Here is a 26,290-nt window from a genome sequence, read left to right as displayed (position 1 = left end):
ACGGTTTCTATTATTTCTTCATATATTTTTATCCAGAACCTCTGGCTGAAACTAGCCAGCTAACTAGCTACTTGCTATTAGCCAACGTTATGATCACTCAGCTACACTGCTGATGCCTGCTGGACTGTTCCTATATGCTAGAATGTTCCTTTATACGGTACCCCATCCTGTTTATCTGTTTAGTCTCAGCTCAAACTTTCATCGCCATTACCAGCTGTTGTCTTAGCTCTCTCGAATAACACCTGTGACTGCTTTATGCCTCTCTCCCATGTCAATATGCCTTGCCTATTGCTGTTTCGGTTAGTTCTAACTGTACTTTTTCAATGTAGAGCCCCCAGTCCTGCTCAACCTGTCTCAGATAGCTCTTTTGTCCCACCCCCACACACGCGGAGACTGGCTCAATCGGTACCTCCAGTGATGCTATCTCTTTCATCTTTACCCAACGCTTAGGTTTACCTCCACTGTACTCATATCCTTCCATATCCTTGTCTGTACATAATGCCCTGAATCTATTCTACAACGGCCGGAAATCTGCCCCTTTTTTTCTCTGTACCCAACGCACTAGAAGACCAGTTCTTAAAGCCTTTAGCCATATCCTTATTCTACTCCTCCTCTGTTCCTCTGGTGATGTAGAGGTTAACCCAGGCCCTGTAGCCCCCAGTATCACTCCTGCTCCCCAGGCGCTATCATTTGTTGACTTCTATAATCGCAAAAGCCTTGGTTTCTTGCATGTTAACATCAGAAGCCTCCTCCCTAAGTTTGACTTATTCACTGCGATTCTGAAATCTCCATTCCCAACTATAACATTTTCCGTCTAGATAGAACTGCCAAAGGGGGCGGAGTTGCAATCTACTGCAGAGGTCTATCATACTATCCAGGTCTGTGTCCAAACAGTTTGAGCTTCTACTTCTAAAAATCCACCTTTCCAGAAATAAGTCTCTCACTGTTGCCGCTTGCTACAGACCCCCCTCAGCCCCCAGCTGTGCCCTGAACACCATATGTGAATTGATTGCCCCCCATCTATCATCAGAGTTTGTATTGCTTGGTGACCTAAACTGGGATATGCTTAACACCCCAGCCATCCTACAATCTAAACTAGATGCCCTCAATCTCACACAAATTATCAAGGAACCTACCAGGTACAACCCTAAATCCGTTAACATGGGCACCCTCATAGATATCATCCTGATTAATTTACCCTCTAAATACACCTCTGCTGTCTTCAACCAGGATCTCAGCGATCACTGCCTCATTGCCTGCGTCCGTAATGGGTCCGCGATCAAACGACCACCCCTCATCACTGTCAAACGCTCCCTAAAACACTTCAGCGAGCAGGCCTTTCTAATTGACCTGGCCCGGGTATCCTGGATGGATATTGACCTCATTCCGTCAGTAGCGGATGCTTGGTTGTTCTTTAAAAGTGCTTTCCTCTCCATCTTAAATAAGCACGCCCCATTCAAAAAATGCACAACTAAGAACAGATATAGCCCCTGGTTCACCCCAGACTTGACTGCCCTTGACCAGCACAAAAACATTGTGGCGTACGGCATTGGCATCGAACAGTCCCCGCAATATGCAACTTTTCAGGGAAGTCAGGAACCAATATACACAATCAGTTAGGAAAGCAAAGGCTAACTTTTTCAAACAGAAATTTGCATCCTGTAGCACTAACTCCAAAAAGTTTTGGGACACTGTAAAGTCCATGGAGAATAAGAGCACCTCCTTCCAACTGCCAACTGCACTGAGGCTAGGAAACACTGTCACTACCGATAAATCTACGATAATCGAAAATTTCAACAAGCATTTTGCTATGGCTGGCCATGCTTTCCACTTGGCTACCCCTACACCGGCCACCAGCTCTGCACCCTCCGCTGCAACTTGCCCATGCCCCCCCGCTTGTCCTTCACCCAAATTCAGATAGCTGATGTTCTGAAAGAGCTGCAAAATCTGGACCCCATCAAATCAGCTGGCCTAGACAATCTGGACCCTTTCTTTCTAAAATTAGCCGCCGAAATTGTCGCAACCCCTATCACCAGCCTGTTCAACCTCTCTTTCGTATCGTCTGAGATCCCCAGAGAATGGAAAGCTGCCGCGGTCATCCCCCTCTTCAAAGGGGGTGACACTCTAGATCCAAACTGTTACAGACCTATATCCATCCTGCCCTTCGAAAGTATTTGAAAGCCAAGTTAACAAACAGATCACCGACCATTTAGAATCCCACCGTACCTTCTCCGCTATGCAATCTGGTTTCCGAGCTGGTCATGGGTGCACTTCAGCCACGCTCAAGGTCCTAAACGATTTAATAACCGCAATCGATAAAAGACAGTACTGTGCAGCCGTCTTCATTGACCTGGCCAAGGCTTTTGACTCTCTCAATCACCGCATTCTTATTGGCAGACTAAATAGCCTTGGTTTCTCAAATGACTGCCTCGCCTGGTTCACCAACTACTTCTCAGATAGAGTTCAATGTGTCAAATCGGAGGGCCTGTTGTCTGGACCTCTGGCAGTCTCTATGGGGGTGCCACAGGGTTCAATTCTCGGGCCGACTCTATTCTCTGTGTATATCAATGATGTCGCTCTTGCTGCTGGTGACTCTCAGATCCACCTCTACGCAGACGACACCATTTTGTATACATCTGGCCCTTCATTGGACACTGTGTTAACAAACCTCCAAACGAGCTTCAATGCCATACAACACTCCTTCCGTGGCCTCCAACTGCTCTTAAACGCTAGTAAAACTAAATGCATGCTCTTCAATCGAACGCTGCTTGCACCCGCCTGCCCGACTAGAATCACTAATTCTCGGCGGGTCTGACTTAGAATATGTGGACAACTACAAATACCTAGGTGTCTGGTTATACCGTAAACTCTCCTTCCAGACTCACATTAAGCATCTCCAATCCAAAGTTAAATCTAGAATCGGCTTCCTATTTCGCAACAAAGCCTCCTTCACTCTGCTAAACATGCCCTCGTAAAACTGACTATCCTACTGATCCTTGACTTTGGCGATGTCATTTACAAAATAGCTTCCAACACTCTACTCAGCAAATTGGATGTAGTGTATCACAGTGCCATCCGTTTTGTCACCGAAGCCCCATATACTACCCACCATTGTGACCTGTACGCTCTCGTTGGCTGGCCCTCACTACATATTCGTCGCCAAACCCACTGGCTCCAGGTCATCTATAAATCCCTTCTAGGCAAATCCCCGCCTTATCTTAGCTCATTGGTCACCATAGCAACACCCACCCGTAGTATGCGTTCCAGCAGGTATATCTTACTGGTCATCCCCAAAGCCAACACCTCCTTTGGTTGCCATTCCTTCCAGTTCTCTGCTGCAAATGACTGGAACGAACTGCAAAAATCTCTGAAGCTGGAGACACTTCTCTCCCTCACTATCTTTAAGCATCAGTTGTCAGAGAAGCTTACCGATCACTGCACCTGTACACAGCCATCTGTAATTAGCCCACCCAACTACCTCATCCCCATATTGTTATTTACATTGTTATTTATTTTGCTGATTTGCACCCCAGTATCTATATTTGCACATCATATTCTGCACATCTATCACTCCAGTGTTAATACTAAATTATAATTGTAATTATTTTGCACTATGGCCTATTTATTGCCTTCCCTCCATAACTTACTACATTTGCACACACTGTATATAGATTTTCTATTGTGTTATTGACTGTACGTTTTGTTTATTCCATGTGTAACTCTGTGTTGTTGTTTTTTTTCCCCGCACTGCTTTGCTTTATCTTTGCCAGGTCGCAGTTGTAAATGAGAACTTGTTCTCAACTGGCTTACCTGGTTAAATAAAGGTGAAATAAAATAAAATAAACAGTCGGACTCACCATGGAGGTTGATGTAGCGGATACAGCTCTCCACCAGCAGAGGAATGGCTTTAGTCGAGTCCTAAAAAACACATCCCATGCAATTAAGCAACCAGCAGAGGCCAACCACACACAGACACAAGCAGCGGGAGGAAGAGTGGAAACATTACCTGGTGTTTGCTATGGGAGTTCTTTCGTCCACGGCTAGAAGGAGAGAAGCAGAGACAAGTTTTGTTTTGTTTTGCAGAGCTCAAAGACAAGAGGTGAGACAATCTAAAAGAAAGAAACAGCTAAAACAGTGCTTCAGTCAATAAAATGTTTATAGTTTAAGAGCTATACCTGGTAGTCAGCGTGTCTGCTATATACCCTGGAGAGACATGAAAGACACAGGCAGACAGAGAGGGCAGGCGTTTTATTGGCAGACGGGGAGGGCATTAGCACATAAGGCATATTTCTAAGCCGTAAAAGAGAGGCAGTGAGAGAGATAAGAGTTCCAAAAAGAAAGCCTTGTTCGACCATCCTGATATCGCAAGCTTACATTCTGTTCCACTACACGGATTCAAGTGAAACAAAACGAGAGCGCAGCATTCAAGATGGTGGATCAGGCTAACGAAGAGAGAGAGGGTAGACAGCAAGAAAGAATGAGACAGCAAGATAGAATGTGGGGTCTCTTACCCTCGGCCATGGCTTTCTTCAGTAGGTCGTGTTTGGCCTGTAGTTTGGAGATCAGATTACTGCCCTCCAGATACTCACGGAACTTCTGTGGACCACAGACAGAAGAACATGCAGCTTTTATTAACTGTACATCTACCTAACTATATCATCTAGCCTGTGTGTATGTCTGTGTGTCTGTGAGTGTGTGCAGGGCCGGCCCTCCCATTAGGCAAGATTAGGCAGTCGCCCCAGCCACCAGCTCATAGCCGTTGCTGCAGTTCCCGCCCCCACCCCAGTCCCGCTTCTCCCCGAAGTTCATTCCCACTATCATTGGTAGCTATGGTGATATGTGTGTGTTTTTACGGGATTATCCAATTGTGAAACATTAATACAAATCAATCAGCCAATTAAACTATTGTATTGTTTTTTAATGTTTGTGTGTGAGGAAGATGATTAGTGATCAAGGCAGTAGCCTAACCTAGCCTGTTAAGATTTGCAACCAAATTTGCTACCATGTCTAAGAGACAAAAACTATCAGGAAGCGAATATTTTTTTTAAACGAACGAGAAAAGAGGCCCAATCTCTAAACCAAAGAGATTCAACATGCCTCCGAGGACAGGCCGTTCATTCGCCGAGAAGGACGAACCCCCGTTCACTGGTTCTAGCAGCGAAGAGGGCGAACCGGAGGAGTCTGAGCCATCCACTTCCACCGATGATGACAGCTTTCTGGGTGGACAAGAACATTTGGTCGCACGAGGCCTAGCCACACCTCCAAACAATGCCAGCAGGGACCCTACTATCTAGGACCCGGACTCAGATTCGTCGCTCCACGTCCCGGATGACAGTTGTGCTGCTGCTGCAGCAGGATATCAATCCAAGGGCCTTTTTTCGGCCATGCAGCGCACACTCGCTGAACTTGGTTCTCTCTGATGCAGCATCTTGTTGCTTGGAGGCGGCTGAGTTTTTAACACCATCCAAGAGATTTATAAATTTTTATCCGGATCTACACATCGCTGGGACTTGCTGAAAGAGAATGTAAAAGATGGACTCACAGTGAAATCCCTCAGAGCCGGATGGGGGCTATGAAACCTGTGCGTTACAAAATCAACCTCCAAGAAGCAGTGTATGCTTTTGCTGCCAGGAAGGCCAGGCGAGTCAACTTGTCTTTGAAAAGGTAAGCCTTGATCATAAACTAATTCTATCACAGAGTAATTTGTAAGATTACTCAATTATCTATCGCCTGTTTACTCCGTAATTATTAGACTTAAATAGACTACATCCTAATCTCGCTCTCTGATTATTTGATTTCAGGACCATTGACAGCTACCGAGAGAACATCGCTGACTGCAATGCAGCACCACAGCAGAGGAAAGAGGCCACTAGGCGGGCCACGAAATGAAGAAATGCTGAAACTGATGTTTGACAATCAAATTTGATATGTAAATAAACAAAATTCGTTAAGGCTGGGTCATTGACAGAAAGCTTATTTTACACTGCTCCAACGAAACGAGTCCCGCCTTTATGAAAGCACTTGTTTCCAAAACTCAAATTATCTCACTCTTTTTACAGTTCTACAGGAATATTAAATAATATGTTAAATATGTTAAATAAAAGTGTTATTTCTATTGTAACAATTGTGGGTTCGTGCCATGTGTGATAACAGGTGTCATATTATTAGTAAGAAACTCTGTTTCCTACTATAGGCAGCTGGCTGCATAGTGATTGCAACATTGTAACTCTCCGATGCAGGGGTTAAAGTAAAATTCATTTTTGCCCGGTAATGGACCTCCTATATGTGCACGCGCGCACCAAAAAATTTTTATGGGCCTAATCATAGAATTGCATATAGAATTGGAGCCTATTTCTTCCTATTAAAAAACATGGTAGGCCTAACTGTTTGACAAACACTATTATGCTATCCATAGATGTCGGTATAGCCAAATCCTCCAATACAGTCGCATGCACTCCTTAAATACCTCGTGTTTGGGAAGGGCTTGGTGTGTTTGGGTGTTTGGGCTCTAATTGAGTGAGGGTATCCCACACCCTTTGTTAAAGAAAAGGGCAAAAAGGATATCTATTGTTAGCTTTATATTTGGAAATAAATACATAAAAAGTATCCAGATTATATAAAGCGTTCTATAACAATGCTTAACTCTGTGAAGCCTTATGGTAGAAACAAGCTTTAAAATTCATGCGAAAGACGTGACTCCGATGCATATGGGGATATATTGATTCCTCTCTATGACATTCTGAAGCTGAGCTGCAGCCTATAATATTCAAGGAGACAAACAAATTGACTTTGCTATTCTGTCCCTATTAATTGAGGTTTTCACTTTCTGAAAATAGAAGACGTTTGTTTAAACCCAGGCAGCTTTTAGGGAAGCACTTCTGTTGTTGGGTTATGCAATGGAGGAGTAGCCAGTAGTTGAAGCTTACATTTTTCTGCTTCGGTAGAGCGTCTGTCTGGATGGAAAGGTAACTTTTGAAAGTGCCATGCTTATATTCATAAGGATGTCTATGATTTTATTATTTGCAAACAGCTGTTGCAAACAAGACACTGGTTTGACATTGGAGAAATATGGTAAGAATGCCTATTTCTCTGCCCATTCTTTCCTGAAACGTCTATTTAATTCTCCACCTTTCTTTTGAGACTTTTTCAGCCCATTTCCTTTTGATTGCAAGATGTTTTTCCCCAATCAACGCACACAGAAATATAAAAAACGAATTTAATAGAGACATTGGTGATTTTATCAGTGTAATCAGATTGAAAATATTAGGCTGTTATTGACATTGTACTGATTATATAGCCTACTAACCAGATGTTTTTAGTTTTTATTTGTAGCATAGGCACATGGATTGGGCTGCTATTATGTTCTGTTCCTCCGATTTCTAGCTGAGAAAAAAAGAGGCCCAAGGCTGAACCTATTGCAGACCCCTGCTGTACATAGTTTAGCAGGGGGACGCCAGTTTTTTGTCTTGCCTAGAGCGGCAGAACGTCCAGGGCCGGCCCTGAGTGTGTGTGTGTCTCACTGTAAAGTAGAAGAGCTCAGTCTCCTGTTGGTTGGCACGGCGCTTGGCGAGGCTGGGTTTGTTTAGGTAGCCGTCCGACACGCTCGACTTGACTGACTCTGAAGAGGGGCTGTGGGTGAAACTCTGGGAAACGTCATAGTCATCCAGCACTGTCATGTCCTGAAGGGTGGTGAGAGTGGCCCCCCATGTCTTCTTCACCTGGGGGTAGGGGAAGTAGAGTTAGACCAAAGTAATCACTCACAGATTATGTGTAGTGTATGTGTGTGTTCATGTATTTGTAGATATGAGGTTTGAGCGAGTGTGTATGCGCATATTAAATCTGTATGGTGCAGGTGGTGTGTGTTTATTTGTATATGGTAATTACGATGTGTGTGTGTGTGTGCTGAGACGTGCAGATGCAGCTCAATACTCCAGTCTCCATCAGCACTTCTGTGCCCTTCAGGGTGCGATAACAGCTGCCCTCCCATTCCAGAGCAATCCATATACAATCTGCTCAACAGTAATACACACTCCAAAAACACACTATACATACCCAGAAACAGCTATAGCTTCAGGGCACGAAAACGGTTTATTTGTAGTTACAAAATCACTCCAACCCAACCAATTTATCTGTTACAAAATCACTCCAACCCAACCTCCCTCTCCTTCTTCCCACAGCATGTAGTCTGAGAGTCAACCAAACTACAACACAGCACACTGGGAAACTGTATATGTCTGGTCTCACCTCTACAGCAAAGCACACTGGGAAACTATATACACTGCTCAAAAAAATAAAGGGAACACTTAAACAACACAATGTAACTCCAAGTCAATCACACTTCTGTGAAATCAACCTGTCCACTTAGGAAGCAACACTGATTGACAAAAAATGTCACATGCTGTTGTGCAAATGGAATAGACAACAGGTGGAAATTATAGGCAATTAGCAAGACACCCCCAAAAAAGAAGTGGTTCTGCAGGTGGTGACCACAGACCACTTCTCAGTTCCTATGCTTCCTGGCTGATGTTTTGGTCACTTTTGAATGCTGGCGGTGCTTTCACTCTAGTGGTAGCATGAGACGGAGTCTACAACCCACACAAGTGGCTCAGGTAGTGCAGCTCACCCAGGATGGCACATCAATGCGAGCTGTGGCAAGAAGGTTTGCTGTGTCTGTCAGCGTAGTGTCCAGAGCATGGAGGCGCTACCAGGAGACAGGCCAGTACATCAGGAGACGTTGAGGAGGCCGTAGGAGGGCAACAACCCAGCAGCAGGACCGCTACCTCCGCCTTTGTGCAAGGAGGAGCAGGAGGAGCACTGCCAGAGCCCTGCAAAATGACCTCCAGCAGGCCACAAATGTGCATGTGTCTGCGCAAACGGTCAGAAACAGACTCCATGAGGGTGGTATGAGGGCCCGACGTCCACAGGTGGGGGTTCTGCTTACAGCCCAACACCGTGCAGGACGTTTGGCATTTGCCAGAGAACACCAAGATTGGCAAATTCGCCACTGGCGCCCTGTGCTCTTCACAGATGAAAGCAGGTTCACACTGAGCACGTGACAGACGTGACAGAGTCTGGAGACGCCGTGGAGAATGTTCTGCTGCCTGCAACATCCTCCAGCATGACCGGTTTGGCGGTGGGTCAGTCATGGTGTGGGGTGGCATTTCTTTGGGGGGCCGCACAGCCCTCCATGTGCTCGCCAGAGGTAGCCTGACTGCCATTAGGTACCGAGATGAGATCCTCAGACCCCTTGTGAGACCATATGCTGGTGCGGTTGGCCCTGGGTTCCTCCTAATGCAAGACAATGCTAGACCTCATGTGGCTGGAGTGTGTCAGCAGTTCCTGCAAGAGGAAGGCATTGATGCTATGGACTGGCCCGCTCGTTCCCCAGACCTGAATCCAATTGAGCACCTCTGGGACATCATGTCTCGCTCCATCCACCAACGCCACGTTGCACCACAGACTGTCCAGGAGTTGGCGGATGCTTTAGTCCAGGTCTGGGAGGAGATCCCTCAGGAGACCATCCGCCACCTCATCAGGAGCATGCCCAGGCGTTGTAGGGAGGTCATACAGGCACGTGGAGGCCACACACACTACTGAGCCTCATTTTGACTTGTTTTAAGGACATTACATCAAAGTTGGATCAGCCTGTAGTGTAATTTTCCACTTTAATTTTGAGGGTGACTCCAAATCCAGACCTCCATGGGTTGATAAATTTGATTTCCATTGATAATTTTTGTGTGATTTTGTTGTCAGCACATTCAACTACAGTGGGGCAAAAAAGTATTTAGTCAGCCACCAATTGTGCAAGTTCTCCCACTTAAAAAGATGAGAGAGGCCTGTAATTTTCATCATAGGTACACGTCAACTATGACAGACAAAATGAGGAAAAAAAATCCAGAAAATAACATTGTAGGATTTTTAATGAATTTATTTGCAAATTATGGTGGAAAATAAGTATTTGTTCAATAACAAAAGTTTCTCAATACTTTGTTATATACCATTTGTTGGCAATGACACAGGTCAAACGTTTTCTCTAAGTCTTCACAAGGTTTTCACACACTGTTGCTGGTATTTTGGCCCATTCCTCCATGCAGATCTCCTCTAGAGCAGTGATGTTTTGGGGCTGTCGCTGGGCAACACAGACTTTCAACTCCCCTCCAAAGATTTTCTATGGGGTTGAGATCTGGAGACTGGCTAGGCCACTCCAGGACCTTGAAATGCTTCTTACGAAGCCACTCCTTCGCTGCCCGGGCGGTGTGTTTGGGATCATTGTCATGCTGAAAGACCCAGCCACGTTTCATCTTCAATGCCCTTGCTGATGGAAGGAGGTTTTCACTCAAAATCTCACGATACATGGCCCATTCATTCTTTCCTTTACACGGATCAGTCGTCCTGGTCCCTTTGCAGAAAAACAGCCCCAAAGCATGATGCTTCCACCCCCATGCTTCACAGTAGGTATGGTGTTCTTTGGATGCAACTCAGCATTCTTTGTCCTCCAAACACGACGAGTTGAGATTTTACCAAAAAGTTCTATTTTGGTTTCATCTGACCATATGACATTCTCCCAATCCTCTTCTGGATCATCCAAATGCACTCTAGCAAACTTCAGACGGGCCTGGACATGTACTGGCTTAAGCAGGGGGACACGTCTGGCACTGCAGGATTTGAGTCCCTGGCGGCGTAGTGTGTTACTGATGGTAGGCTTTGTTACTTTGGTCCCAGCTCTCTGCAGGTCATTCACTAGGTCCCCCGTGTGGTTCTAGGATTTTTGTTCACCGTTCTTGTGATCATTTTGACCCCACGGGGTGAGATCTTGCGTGGAGCCCCAGATCGAGGGAGATTATCAGTGGTCTTGTATGTCTTCCATTTCCTAATAATTGCTCCCACAGTTGATTTCTTCAAACCAAGCTGCTTACCTATTGCAGATTCAGTCTTCCCAGCCTGGTGCAGGTCTACAATTTTGTTTCTGGTGTCCTTTGACAGCTCTTTGGTCTTGGCCATAGTGGAGTTTGGAGTGTGACTGTTTGAGGTTGTGGACAGGTGTCTTTTATACTGATAACAAGTTCAAACAGGTGCCCTTAATACAGGTAACGAGTGGAGGACAGAGGAGCCTCTTAAAGAAGAAGTTACAGGTCTGTGAGAGCCAGAAATCTTGCTTGTTTGTAGGTGACCAAATACTTATTTTCCACAATAATTTGCAAATAAATTCATAAAAAATCCTACAATGTTATTTTCTGGATTTTTTTTTCTCAATTTGTCTGTCATAGTTGACGTGTATCTATGATGAAAATTACAGGCCTCTCTCATCTTTTTAAGTGGGAGAACTTGCACAATTGGTGGCTGACTAAATACTTTTTTTCCCCACTGTATGTAAAGAAAAAAGTATTTAATAAGATTATTTCATTCATTCAGATCTAGGATGTGTTGTTTAAGTGTTCCCTTTATTTTTTTGAGCAGTGTATGTCTGGTCTCACCTCTACAGCAAAGCACACTGGGAAACTGAAGTACATATGACTGTGTGATAAATGTGTGTCTCACCTCCTCGTTCTCTATCTTCAGGGTGGAGAGGCGTGACTGGAGCTGCTGCAGCCTAGATGTGAGCTCTGCCTGCACCTGTGGCTGGGCGGCTATCTGGGTCACCTGACAGGAAACAGGAACAACACACAGCATGACCGGGCGCCTACCCGGTGTGTGTGTGTGTACTGTATGTGTACATCTGTCTGTGAGAGTGTGTGTGTGTGTGCATGCGTGCTTGTGTGTTTTTGCACTTTTGCGCACTCACCGGGTCCCCCATGTGGGGCTGGAAGCTGAAGCATGGTGGGGGGCAGAAGGCGGTGGGGTAGAGGCCCAGCAGGCGCTGTCTGTCTCGGGCAGGATCCAGGCCTTCCACGGCCCCCTCCAGTACCTCCAACCCTGTCCGCCTGGAGGCCTCCAGACTCAGCTCTGCAGACAGGTAGGTCTTCAACGCACGACTCAGACTGGAGTGGTACCCCAGGTCACAACACTGAGGGAGAGAGAGATGAGATGGTAATGTGTTAGAGAAAGAAAGACACACAGCTTCTAACACTTTTTGCCAACACTTCTTAGGTAATAGTGAAATCTACTGAATAGGCTTGTTTGTGTTAGTGTGTGTGTGTGTGTGTGTGTGTGTGTGTACTCACGTCTATGATATCGGGCAGGTCGTGGATGTAGTATTTGAACACGGAGGAGTTGGTGGCCTCCATCGTCAGCAGGTACTCGTTCCTGGCCTTCAGAGACTTCAGCTTGTTCTCAGAGTACTTAGCCTTCCTCTGGAGAGAGAGCGACAGAGAGAGAGAGAGAGAGAGACCAGAGGGAGGAGAGTGAGAGCAGAGAGAGCGAGAGAGAAGGAAGGTGGGGAGAAAGGAAAAGTTAGAGACTTTTTAGAGACTCTTAAAAAATCTAAATTAATGCAGGAAAGGAGAGGGTGCATGTCTGAGGTCTGTCCCTCAGGGGTCTCCGTACCTTCTCCCTCATCTTCTCCATCTTGCGGGCGGCGTTGCGTCTCTGGTGACGTTCCTCTATACGCATGCCGAATAACGGCTCCACCCCCCCTCCAGGCCCCACCTGACGCTCGGCATCCCTCAGCTTGGTCTCCGCGTTCAGCGTCTCCCCATGGTACATGTGGTATGTCTTCATCACCTAGCAACCACAGCCCACAATGCATCCATCTGTCAACAACTCTGCCCAGGCAAATCGTCTGGGTCGTGTTCAGAAGGCACTAATGGACGGAAATGTTTTGACATGGAGAGCAGAAAGAATGCTCCTCATTGGACAAGTTCAGGTAGTACCTCAATCATTTGAAAGTGTTTTCTCCTGTTTCGTGCCTACTGAACATGACCTTACTGCTGATACCACAATCACCTATAGAAATGCACCTGATAAATGTTGCCCACAATTGGCAGAGTTGCACCCACCCTAAACCTCCCTTCCCCCTGTGAGGGTAGGAACAGACCTGTCCCCTCTCTAAGTTCTTGCTAGCTCATGTGTTTATTTATTTACACCAGAAGCTTTTAAGGCTGCCAAGCCTTCACTTAACTAAACACTCCAATCAGCAACTTTCCTTTGGAGCATTTTGCTGAAATTACAAGTATTGGTAAAGCACAGAAAAAGTGACTCATTCCTCAAAGTTCATGTTGCAATGTTTAAAATGAAGTGTGGCAGTTGTTGATGATGTATTGTTTAAGCACAGGAAAAGTGACATTAAAAAAAGCTTGCAACTCCCTAAAGTTATATGTTTAATGGACACTGTGTGTGGCAGTTATTGATGATGTCACTTACGGTGTAGAGTTCATTAAGGAGTTTCATCAAGTCCTCCTGCAGCTGAAAGGTGATCTCTTTACTCTGAGAGAGGAGGGAGGGGAGAGGAGGAGGAGGAGAGCAGAGAGGGTAGACGAGAGGAGGTATGGAAGAAGAGAGAGAGGAGGAGAGAGATATTTCATCAACACAGAGTGGAGAAGGGAGGAGAACTCTGTAGGATATACAGTGGGGAGAACAAGTATTTGAAACACTGCCGATTTTGCAGGTTTCCCTACTTACAATGCATGTAGAGGTCTGTAATTTTTATCATAGGTACACTTCAACTGTGAGAGATGGAATCTAAAACAAAAATCCAGAAAATCACATTGTATGATTTTTAAGTAATTCATTTGCGTTTTATTGCATGACATAAGTATTTGATCACCTACCAACCAGTAAGAATTCCGGCTCTCACAGACCTGTTAGTTTTTCTTTAAGAAGCCCTCCTGTTCTCCACTCATTACCTGTATTAACTGCACCTGTTTGAACTCGTTACCTGTATAAAAGACACCTGTCCACACACTCAATCAAACAGACTCCAACCTCTCCACAATGGCCAAGACCAGAGAGCTGTGTAAGGACATCAGGGATAAAATTGTAGACCTGCACAAGGCTGGGATGGGCTACAGGACAATAGGCAAGCAGCTTGGTGAGAAGGCAACAACTGTTGGCGCAATTATAAGAAAATGGAAGAAATTCAAGATGACGGTCAATCACCCTCGGTCTGGGGCTCCATGCAAGATCTCACCTCGTGGGGCATCAATGATCATGAGGAAGGTGAGGGATCAGCCCAGAACTACACGGCAGGACCTGGTCAATGACCTGAAGAGAGCTGGGACCACAGTCTCAAAGAAAACCATTAGTAACACACTACGCCGTCATGGATTAAAATCCTGCAGCGCATGCAAGGTCCCCCTGCTCAAGCCAGCGCATGTCCAGGCCCGTCTGAAGTTTGCCAATGACCATCTGGATGATCCAGAGGAGGAATGGGAGAAGGTCATGTGGTCTGATGAGACAAATATAGAGCTTTTTGGTCTAAACTCCACTCGCCGTGTTTGGAGGAAGAAGAAGGTGAGTACAACCCCAAGAACACCATCCCAACCGTGAAGCATGGAGGTGGAAACATCATTCTTTGGGGATGCTTTTCTGCAAAGGGGACAGGACGACTGCACCGTATTGAGGGGAGGATGGATGGGGCCATGTATCGCGAGATCTTGGCCAACAACCTCCTTCCTTCAGTAAGAGCATTGAAGATGGGTCGAGGCTGGGTCTTCCAGCATGACAACGACCAGAACACACAGCCAGGGCAACTAAGGAGTGGCTCCGTAAGAAGCATCTCAAGGTCCTGGAGTGGCCTAGCCAGTCTCCAGACCTGAACCCAATAGAAAATCTTTGGAGGGAGCTGAAAGTCCATATTGCCCAGCGACAGCCCCGAAACCTGAAGGATCTGGAGAAGGTCTGTATGGAGGAGTGGGCCAAAATCCCTGCTGCAGTGTGTGCAAACCTGGTCAAGACCTACAGGAAACGTATGATCTCTGTAATTGCAAACAAAGGTTTCTGTACCAAATATTAAGTTCTGCTTTTCTGATGTATCAAATACTTATGTCATGCAATAAAATGCAAATGAATTACTTAAAAATCATACAATGTGATTTTCTGGATTTTTGTTTTAGATTCCGTCTCTCACAGTTGAAGTGTACCTATGATACAAATTACAGACCTCTTCATGCTTTGTAAGTAGGAAAACCTGCAAAATCGGCAGTGTATCAAATACTTGTTCTCCCCACTGTAGAAATACACTGCAAATGAGAAAGGTTTCATAATCAGATAAAGAAGGCATATGAATAAAGCAATCAATCCATGAACAGATGAATCCATAAATAAAAAATATAGTGGCAGGAGCCAGGCTGTAGCTCGTGTGTGTGTGTGTCTGAGTCCTTCTCATGTATTAAACAGCTCCTTCCAGTTTGGGAGTTTGAGTTATAGTATTCTGTACAGCATTAATATTGCATTAAGCCAAATGACTCTGAAATCCCAGAATGGATTAATCCCATTCCACTAGCCTTGATGAATCCCATTCCACTAGCCTTCTCACTGTGAGGCGGACCAGCTGAGTCTGTCACCATGGACACCAGGCTGTCAGAAACGCAGTGTTGTCAAGGTCACCAGCCGGTGTCATCCTGGGCTCACTCACAGTGACTGACAAGTGTCATCTGTGTGCTAGAGCTTAATACAGGGGCGCAACTTTCACTGGGGACGGGTTTTTTATTTTTATTTTTTGTCCCCCCCAGTTTTATCATTGTAATGTAATACAAAACGAGGCAACAATGTGCTTTAGGACCATGCGGACGCCTCCGAGCGGTCGGGTAGGCTGTTTGGAGTGTTTATCAGACTGGAAAAAAATATAAAAATAAATTGTCCCCACCACTTCTAAAACCAAAGTTGCGCCCCTGGCTTCATAAGCAGTTATAACACAGTTACTAAGACTCTATGTCTAGGTGTACTGTATGTAGCTACTAGCTAGCAGGTATCTCAGCACTTTAGCTCTCATTAATAAAACAGGAGCCACAGAGAGATGAATAATGAACATGATGAGCTAAACTCGGAAGAGGTTTGTGTGTGTGTGTTTAACTTGTTCTACAGTACTCGGAGGCAGGCTTCTTTGAACATACACAGGGGGAAATGTGTGCCGCTTCTGTACTTTTGATTAAAACCCATCAGGTTAACTCTTTGTGGCTCCTTTTATAGCTCCCTCTCAAACCAAGAGGCTTCTCGGAAAATACACAGGGGGAAATATAAGCCTTTACATTTCATTAGAAAACGTTAACTCTTCTAGTCCTCTTCTAGCTCCCTCTCATACTAACAGAATTGTCGTTAAAGCTATAAAACCCTCTATTCCCTTGGGAACATCATCTTTGAACTCTGACCCCTGATGATGTGACACGTGCATGAGAAGAGGCTGTAATTGGCTCACTCTTTTGAGCAGGCGGGCAGAGTCGTCGCTGATGTGGGTGAGGCGGGTGATGACGTTGTTCAGGTAGAGGTCACTGAGGGTGGCGTGGTCCTTACTCTCTCTCCTCACCTGAAGAGAGAGATAGATCATGTGTTTACATTGCCTAAACACAGTCAACTATTTAATGAAGAGAACCAACATGTCAGCAATATGTGCCTTCAGGATTGAGCACCCATGCAAACAAACACAAACACATTCATTACCTGGTTCAGCAGCAGGTACCAGCAGTTAACTGGAGACAGCAAGTTCTGGTCCTTTCTGTAGGAGAGAGAAAGATCGGGGAGGTTGTACTCAAATCAACACAAACCTCCTGGTATGGCAACTGCACCACCCGCAACCGCAAGGCTCTCCAGAGGGTGGTGCGGTCTGCACAATACATTACCTGGGGCAAACTACCCGCCCTCCAGGACACCTACAGCACCCGATGTCACAGGAAGGCCAAAAAGATAATCAAGGACATCAACCACCCGAGCCACTGCCTGTTCACCCCGCTATCATCCAGAAGGCGAGGTCAGTACAGGTGCATCAAAGCTGGGACCGAGAGACTGAAAAACAGCTTCTATCTCAAGGCCATCAGACTGTTAAACAGCTATCACTAGCACATTAGAGGCTGCCGCCTATAGACATGGACTAGAAATCACTGGGCACTTTAAGAAATGGAACACTAGCCAATTTAATAATGTTTACAGTGAGGGAAAAAAGTATTTGATCCCCTGCTGATTTTGTACGTTTGCCCACTGACAAATAAATTATCAGTCTATAATTTTAATGGGAGGTTTATTTGAACAGTGAGAGACAGAATAACAACAAAAAAACGCATGTCAAAAATGTTATAAATTGATTCGCATTTTAATGAGGGAAATACGTTTTTGACCCCCTCTCAATCAGAAAGATTTCTGGCTCCCAGGTGTCTTTTATACAGGTAACGAGCTGAGATTAGGAGCACACTCTTAAAGGGAGTGCTCCTAATCTCAGTTTGTTACCTGTATAAAAGACACCTGTCCACAGAAGCAATCAATCAATCAGATTCCAAACTCTCCACCATGGCCAAGACCAAAGAGCTCTCCAAGGATGTCAGGGACAAGATTGTAGACCTACACAAGGCTGAAATGGGCTACAAGACCATCGCCAAGCAGCTTGGTGAGAAGGTGACAACAGTTGGTGCGATTATTCGCAAATGTAAGAAACAAAAAATTACTGTCAATCTCCCTCTGCCTGGGGCTCCATGCAAGATCTCACCTCGTGGAGTTGCAATGATCATGAGAATGGTGAGGAATCAGCCCAGAACTACACGGGAGGATCTTGTCAATGATCTCAAGGCAGCTGGGACCATAGTCACCAAGAAAACATTTGGTAACACACTACGTCGTGAAGGACTGAAATCCTGCAGCGCCCGCAAGGTCCCCCTGCTCAAGAAAGCACATATACAGGGCCGTCTGAAGTTTGCCAATGAACATCTGAATGATTCAGAGGAGAACTGGGTGAAAGTGTTGTGGTCAGATGAGACCAAAATGGAGCTCTTTGGCATCAACTCAACTCGCCGTGTTTGGAAGAGGAGGAATGCTGCCTATGACCCCAAGAACACCATCCCCACCGTCAAACATGGAGGTGGAAACATTATGCTTTGGGGGTGTTTTTCTGCTAAGGGGACAGGACAACTTCACCGCATCAAAGGGACGATGGACGGGGCCATGTACCATCAAATCTTGGGTGAGAACCTCCTTCCCTCAGCCAGGGCATTGAAAATGGGTCGTGGATGGGTATTCCAGCATGATAATGACCCAAAACACACGGCCAAGGCAACAAATGAGTGGCTCAAGAAGAAGCACATTAATGTCCTGGAGTGGCCTAGCCAGTCTCCAGACCTTAATCCCATAGAAAATCTGTGGAGGGAGCTGAAGGTTCGAGTTACCAAACGTCAGCCTCGAAACCTTAATGACTTGGAGAAGATCTGCAAAGAGGAGTGGAACAAAATCCCTCCTGAGATGTGTGAAAACCTGGTGGCCAACTACAAGAAACATCTGACCTCTGTGATTGCCAACAAGGGTTTTGCCACCAAGTACTAAGTCATGTTTTGCTGAGGGGTCAAATACTTATTTCCCTCATTAAAATGCAAATCAATTTATAACGTTTTTGACATGCGTTTTTCTGGATTTCTTTGTTGTTATTCTGTCTCTCACTGTTCAAATAAACCTACCATTAAAATTATAGACTGATCATGTCTTTGTCAGTGGGCAAACGTACAAAATCAGCAGGGGATCAAATACTTTTTCCCTCAATGTATGTATATATTCTTAATTAATTCCTTACTTAGATTTGTGTGTATATGTTGTGAAATTGTTGGATATTACTTGTTAGATATTACTGCACTGTCGGAGCTAGAAGCACAAGCATTTTGCTACACCCACAATAACATCTGCTAAACACGTGTATGTGACCAATAAAATGTGATTTGATTTGTTTACGCTTAAACACATGAGCTATGCACACACACACACACACACACACACACACACACACACACACACACACACACACACCATCCTCTTACTTGTACTGCTGGTGGTCCTTGGTGCTGCGTGTCTTGGCCATGAACCTCTCGGCTAGTTTCTCCAGGTTCCTGGAGTACTCCGTCTCGATCTCAGCCTTCTTCCTGAAGAAGTCCTGCAGGTCCTGCAGCAGCTGCACCCTCATCTCGGTCTGCTGTTCCAAACACCGCTGCTGCTCCACCAGGTGGGCACGCACATCTACACACAGATACACTCATAATCAGAGATATACTGTATACACATATGATACACATAGGCACACACAATCAGCGATATATACACATACGATTATAGAAATACACACGACACACACACAAATCATCAGAGACATACTGTGAACACAATCAGACATGTTTACACACTTCCCTGCACTGATATGGACACAGAAATACATGCACACACCCTAAACCAGACCTCTACAGACAAACACAATCATTCAGTTACACACACACACACCTCTAGTAACACACACTAACAGATGCAGACATAACACCTTTGCAGAGTACTGGCCCATATACTAATGAATTGTATTCATAGTGTTTTTCACCAGGTCTCAAAGCCCTTTACAGATGATGGGAACACCTCTCTCCATCACCCACTAATGTGTAGCTAGGCACCCACCTGGGTGATGCACATGGCAGCCATTTTACATTTTAGTCATTTAGCAGACGCTCTTATCCAGAGCGACTTACAGTTAGTGAGTGCATACATTTTTTTTCTTCATATTTTGCGTTAGAACACATGCTCACTAGATATCCACTATCACAGTGGGGAACGTGCATGTCTCTGCACACTTACGTGCAAACACACACACATACAAAAGAGAGAGAGAGAGAGCATGCGTGACTGGAAATCCGATTCTTCAGGCTAAAGGCCATGATATTATTCTATTGGGATCTTTATGAAGCATATCTGTGCATATGTGCGTATATGTATATGTTTGTGTGTGTGTCAATGTCGATGCGGCAGATCTGAGCTCTGTCTTCACCTTCTTCGTCACATGGTTCACACAGTGTGTGGTTGCCAAGACAACAGGTAGTGGAGTGGAGAGGATCCCCTGGAGATTGGTGTGTCTGCGTGTGCATGTGTGTGTGAGAGAGACCGTGTGATAGGGAGAGACCGAGATAAGGAGAGAGAAAGAAAATGAGGAAGGGAGAAAGGGAGAGAAAGAGAGAAATATAGAATGTGTGTACAGTGAGGGAAAAAAGTATTTGATCCCCTGCTGATTTTGTATGTATGCCCACTGACAAAGAAATGATTAGTCTATAATTTTAATGGTAGGTTTATTTGAACAGTGAGAGACAGAATAACAACAACAAAATCCAGAAATACGCATGTCAAAAATGTTATAAATTGATTTGCATTTTAATGAGGGAAATAAGTATTTGACCCCTCTGCAAAACATGACTTAGTACTTGGTGGCAAAACCCTTGTTGGCAATCACAGAGGTCAGACGTTTCTTGTAGTTGGCCACCAGGTTTGCACACATCTCAGGAGGGATTTTGTCCCACTCCTCTTTGCAGATCTTCTCCAAGTCATTAAGGTTTCGAGGCTGACGTTTGGCAACTCGAACCTTCAGCTCCCTCCACAGATTTTCTATGGGATTAAGGTCTGGAGACTGGCTAGGCCACTCCAGGACCTTAATGTGCTTCTTCTTGAGCCACTCCTTTGTTGCCTTGGCCGTGTGTTTTGGGTCATTGTCATGCTGGAATACCCATCCACGACCCATTTTCAATGCTCTGGCTGAGGGAAGGAGGTTCTCACCCAAGATTTGATGGTACATGGCCCCGTCCATCGTCCCTTTGATGCTGTGAAGTTGTCCTGTCCCCTTAGCAGAAAAACACCCCCAAAGCATAATGTTTCCACCTCCATGTTTGACGGTGGGGATGGTGTTCTTGGGGTCACAGGCAGCATTCCTCCTCCTCCAAACACGGCGAGTTGAGTTGATGCCATTTTAGTCTTATCTGACCACAACACTTTCACCCAGTTCTCCTCTGAATCATTCAGATGTTAATTGGCAAACTTCAGACGGCACTGTATATGTGCTTTCTTGAGTAGGGGGACCTTGCGGGCGCTGCAGGATTTCAGTCCTTCACGGCGTAGTGTGTTACCAATTGTTTTCTTGGTGACTATGGTCCCAGCTGCCTTGAGATCATTGACAAGATCCTCCCGTGTAGTTCTGGGCTGATTCCTCACCGTTCTCATGATCATTGCAACTCCACGAGGTGAGATCTTGCATGAAGCCCCAGGCCGAGGGAGATTGACAGTTATTTTGTGTTTCTTACATTTGCGAATAATCGCACCAACTGTTGTCACCTTCTCACCAAGCTGCTTGGCGATGGTGGTCTTGTAGCCCATTCCAGCCTTGTGTAGGTCTACAATCTTGTCCCTGACATCCTTGGAGAGCTCTTTGGTCTTGGCCATGGTGGAGAGTTTGGAATCTGATTGATTGATTGCTTCTGTGGACAGGTGTCTTTTATACAGGTAACAAGCTGAGATTAGGAGCACTCCCTTTACGAATGTGCTCCTAATCTCAGCTCGTTACCTGTATAAAAGACACCAGGGAGCCAGAAATCTTTTTGATTGAGAGGGAGTCAAATACTTATTTCCCTCATTAAAATGCAAATAAATTTATAACATTTTTGACATGCGTTTTTCTGGATTTGTTTGTTGTTATTCTGTCTCTCACTGTTCAAATAAACCACCCATTAAAATTATAGACTGATCATTTCTTTGTCAGTGGGCAAACGTACAAAATCAGCAGGGGATCAAATACTTTTTTCCCTCACTGTATGTGTGAGAGAGAGGCGAGACGTGGGAGGGGTTATCATTGTGTTTTCTCTGCCAGTCCTCCTCTCCTTCCTGTGTCAGATTGATCCCTCACTCTGAAACAGCACAACCATTGAAGTGTGCACTGCCATTCTGACTGTGGGATTGGTGTGTGTATATGTGTGTATATGTAATGTGTGTGTTTGTGTGTGTGTGTGTCTGTATAATGGGTTTGTGTGTGTATAATGTGTGTGTTCTTTAATGTTATTGTGGCCAAAGGATGCAGTCCAAGATGACTCCTTAGAGACAGACGTGCTATGAGAGAGATGGAGAGAGAGAGGGATGGAGAGAGGGATTAAGAAAGGAAGGGAGAAATGGAGGCGTAGATACAGGGGAGGGGGAGAGAGACAGCGGGCCTGAGGACTGAGTGAGATACACGACTTCTGTTAGATGATGTAGCAATGTAGTAAAACCTTTCCCTTCTCTTGTTCTTCCATCCATGATTTTGGTCTTGTTTGTTATCTAAGATTAGTGGAGGGTGTCTTTGATATGAATGTATGATTGTGAATAATACAACTCCGCACAAGCCAAGAACAATTCATTTCACCAATCTGACACTACATGACCTTTCATGGCTTAGACACCTGGAGTGTGTGTGATGTCACAGCTGAACAGGAAGAGGAAGCTCATCCTGGCCCGTTTCCATGACAACCAGGTCCAAGGACACTAGGGCAGAACACTGCTGGATGATCATAAAGGGACCCACACACACGTAAGTGTTGGCATTGGCCACCAAATTCTTCTTCCTTCAGTCTCACAACCACACACTGTTGTGAGTGCTCTCTCTCCTTCTCCTTCTTTGCTTCCTCCCTCTCTTCCCTCTCTCCTTCCATTCCCTTCGTTCTCTCCCTCCTTCCCTCCCAGGCATGCAGATGTGGGGTCAGTAATCACACACATGCAGACGCAGGCAAAAGCAGAGCTGCCTGCAGCAGAGTTCACTTTCACAGCCCCCCCCTCCCCCTCTCTCTCTCTCTCTTCCACTCTCCTTCCATTCCCCTCTCCCTCTCTCTCTCTTCCTTTCTTTTGCATTTATCATTCAGGCTTATATGATCCAAGCCATCACTTGACGTTATCAAACATAAAAAATTTCCCATATCTTTGCACACAGAGCCAGCCAGCCACCCAGACATTAGCATTGTGGAATACATAGCAGAGGTCAGAATACCTGGGTATACCTGGGCTTCAGATCAACCCTCTCACTGATGACGACACGACACTCAACACTCTCACTGTGACATCATCACGTGAGTAGAACAGCCCCCCTCGTAAACACAGCTGCTCCTGACCAATCACAGGCCGGAGAGGGAAGGCAGACTGCAAATCCACATAGCGACAATTCAGATACATATATGTACCGCCACTAAGACGGGAGAGAGCAGCAGCAAAGCGGTGCTGTATCTTTTAAGTTGTCATTGTAATGCAGGGCATCCCCAAGTGTGTTTTGGCCAGCTGCCAGACAGGGATGGGCACACACGCGCTCTCCGGTGCTCTCCATTAAATCGAATCACTCAAAGTCATTGTGTCGATGTCAATTCAGTTTGTGTGTGTGTGTGTGCCCAGGGAAGAGCCTGTGCATTCAGAGTTCATCAGTGACAGAAAGAGCACAGCAGGAGGGAGAGAGAGAAAGAGATGAGAGTAAAGAAGCGAGGAGGAAATTCTCTTCTATGAACTCTTGAGTTCCACTCAGCAATGTGTGTCTGTGCGCGTGGCTGAGCTGATGATGTATTCCTGACCTTTCCTGATCAGAATGAACACACACACAAACACACCATGCCATTTCAGTCCAAAACTCCAACACCAGTCCCCATTTTCTCCTTTCTCTTTGATATCAACCTGCAGGGACATCAGGCTTTTTCACAACAATGTGGAGCTCTTTCCTGTGAAAAGTGAAAGCCATTTCCTTTTCTGAGATAAGTGATCATGTGGGCATGAAGGCACTGCAGGTGATAAAGTGAGAATGTGTTATGTGCTCTGTGGTGCTGTGAGGGAGAGCATGTGAGGGAGAGAGAGTGAGAGAATAAGAGAGTTCATCCCACACAGCCCTACAACATGCCCATGTAATTATGATGGGTGTAGAGCCATGTTCAGTGTATCTGGCCTGGCAACCATCTTGGTTGGAATATCCTACTGTTCTGTATGCAGTCCTCAGTACAATAATAATAATAACAACAACAATAATAATACATTACATTTATATAGCGCATTTCATAGAATCTCAAAGTGCTTCAAGAGCAAAAAATAAATTAAATAAAGCAATATATGATGGCAGGTCAACCAATAGAGGCCAAGTCTTTGAAAGCTGCATCCTACGAAGATGGAGAGAGTCAGTTCATGGGTGAGCGGAGAGAGCTGGTCAGAGGATGGTAGATGATGGTGACGGAGTCTGCTGATGATCTTGTAGAGGGCGTCTTATAGCCACTGGACTTCTCCTCCTCCACTCTGTGTAGCACAGTGTAAGATGGTGATGCCTCAGCAGCTCTGGGTGCCAGAACGCTCACCACACAAAGGAGCCAGCCAGGTCACCCGTGATACAAGTCTGTATTCAACATCCATCCATGTCTGAGGATGTATTCAGTTCAGTGCTAGTGTAAAGTGTAAGATGTGACATTTAACAGAATCAGTCTCGCGTGGAACACCTGTACAGTCAGTCATACTGTACCAAGGAACATAATGGTGGGAAGGGGGGCAGTTCCATAGTTACAGCACTATGCTGGGGTCCGACGGTCACAGTAACCATAACAAGCCTCTCTGCTCGGGGACATCAGTGGGGTTGACAACACGATGAAACCTACACCGTGTCCCACTCCCACCATACGCAGAGTGCAGTGCTCATTATATACAGTTCGTCACACACACACACCGGGGGGAGCCTGCTGCAGTCAAAGCCTCTGAGGTAAACCAATACATGTAAACCAACAGTGGAACAGAACCAACACAGACCGAGAGAGACAGACAGAGCTCCCAGCTATGGCGAATACCCACTACTACTCCACTCTACACACACTGACTGCAGTGTAGCCTACTACACCCTCACTTCCACATGGCTGAGAATGATCAAGGGCTCTGCAGAATCCCCCCCTCCCTCTCTCCTCATCCTCTCCCCCTCAGGCACCTTGCAGCACTCAGGATGAACCCAGAAATACTGACGTCTCAGTGAGGTGTCATCCCCACCACATCCATTCTCCAAACAAGCCTTGTGTGAGAGGCGATAGAATCAGACATAACATAGGCAGGTGTAGTATATATGGACAGGTGTGTGTGTGTGTGTGTGTATATATGAATGTGCCTGTGAGAGAGGGGGGTGTATAAACATGAGGGTGTGTGGGTGGGTGTGTATGAGGGGTGTATATGTGTGCGTACATATTGAGGTGTGCATGTGACTGTGTGATGCGTTAGTGATAAAACAAAAAAAAACATACCTTTCACCTGGCTCTCATACTCTGCAATTATCTCTTTATCCTTCTTGCTCCTGACCAGGTTCGACATGTCGGCGCACTAACAATGGTCAATCAGATAATGGTCCAAACCTTGATTATTCCGCTCTGCAGCGCGTCTACAATGTCCGAGGCGCTATCGCAAACCACAGGTTACATACTAGGGAATATATCCACTCACTGCCGCAACAGAATGTATTATTCCTCATCAAGGGATGGCGGATAAAACGCTCAATCATCCAGAATCACCCTCTCCATAGAGCCGCCAGTGACCGCCTGAGCCATGCTAAGGTCGGGTTCTCCGTGAGCTGTCAACTGGGAGGCAGGTAGTTACAACTTTCCATTAGCGAGTCAATGAGCGCGGGAGAGGCAGCGGCAGTAGCCTACACACACTGGGCTGCGGTAAGAGAGGGGTGCACGCACACTAGGTAATCCAGAGGAACACGCCCACTGGTCAGACGCGCCCCTGGTCTCTCTCGTTCGTCGGAGTTTCTCCTGTACAAGTCTCTCCCGGGGTGTTTGCGTGAGTGAGTGTGCGTACTATGTACAATATGCGTCTGTGATCTAACCCTGCAGTAACTTAACCTTCCACACAAACTATGGGCTACGCTACTCCGCTCCAGCCTGCTGCTCAATGCCATGGGAAAGGGTGGGACTGGGGGGTGGGTACCCAGAGATGATTGACAGTTAGGCCTACGGTGACCACTTAAGCCTTGTTTACATTGGCAGTTTGAAGTGACTCCATTCTTTTTTGGGGGACTGTTATTTGGCATATCTAGCTACTCTGTTGACAGTTTGACAAGAGCATGTGATAGCTAACTAGCTTGTTAATTGTTTACAAACAAAATAGTGAATGTGCTAAAGCTAAACAGCTACTTAGCTAGCTAGTTCACTGCTGTGGCTAGCCAAAAAGGACTTGTTTTGAAAGTAGGATCATCTTATCCTTTGAGGCTTCAAAAGTGTTCTTACACTATGATTTTGATCATTCAAAGCAATAGGAAACAACCATGGCTGGCATTGTTGTCACCTTAGCTTGTTACATATTTTCTGCATGATAGGAAGAAGGAGAACCACCACCAATCAGCCAACACCACTGCGCACACACCAGTAGTGACAACTAGCGTAGCCAATTCAGCAAATGACTGCTG

General features: G+C 45.6%; 1 protein-coding gene across 2 annotated transcripts in view; it reads right to left on the bottom strand.

Annotated features, from left to right (window-relative positions):
- Positions 1-25,729, bottom strand: part of LOC121546272 (SLIT-ROBO Rho GTPase-activating protein 1) — a 35,282-nt gene extending 9,553 nt beyond the window's left edge. Inside the window, exons 1-14 of one of the 2 annotated variants that reach the window (XM_041857444.2) lie at positions 25,128-25,729; positions 18,882-19,077; positions 16,534-16,588; positions 16,292-16,399; positions 13,300-13,362; positions 12,484-12,660; positions 12,162-12,290; positions 11,783-12,004; positions 11,539-11,640; positions 7,521-7,718; positions 4,512-4,596; positions 4,176-4,203; positions 4,007-4,040; positions 3,858-3,918 (exon numbers count right to left, since the gene is read on the bottom strand). In XM_041857444.2, coding sequence (XP_041713378.2) covers positions 3,858-3,918; positions 4,007-4,040; positions 4,176-4,203; positions 4,512-4,596; positions 7,521-7,718; positions 11,539-11,640; positions 11,783-12,004; positions 12,162-12,290; positions 12,484-12,660; positions 13,300-13,362; positions 16,292-16,399; positions 16,534-16,588; positions 18,882-19,077; positions 25,128-25,194 — 1,525 coding nt within the window. In that variant the 5' untranslated portion in view covers positions 25,195-25,729. The remainder of the gene's footprint in view (positions 1-3,857; positions 3,919-4,006; positions 4,041-4,175; positions 4,204-4,511; positions 4,597-7,520; positions 7,719-11,538; positions 11,641-11,782; positions 12,005-12,161; positions 12,291-12,483; positions 12,661-13,299; positions 13,363-16,291; positions 16,400-16,533; positions 16,589-18,881; positions 19,078-25,127) is intronic. The other variant, XM_041857443.2, reaches the window with a different exon arrangement.
- Positions 25,730-26,290: the final 561 nt, after the last annotated feature.

This window comes from Coregonus clupeaformis, unplaced genomic scaffold (assembly GCF_020615455.1).
Source record: "Coregonus clupeaformis isolate EN_2021a unplaced genomic scaffold, ASM2061545v1 scaf0013, whole genome shotgun sequence".
Lineage (NCBI taxonomy): Eukaryota > Metazoa > Chordata > Actinopteri > Salmoniformes > Salmonidae > Coregonus > Coregonus clupeaformis.
Note: the sequence above shows the minus strand (reverse complement) of the source record. Positions and strands in the feature narration are given on the sequence as shown.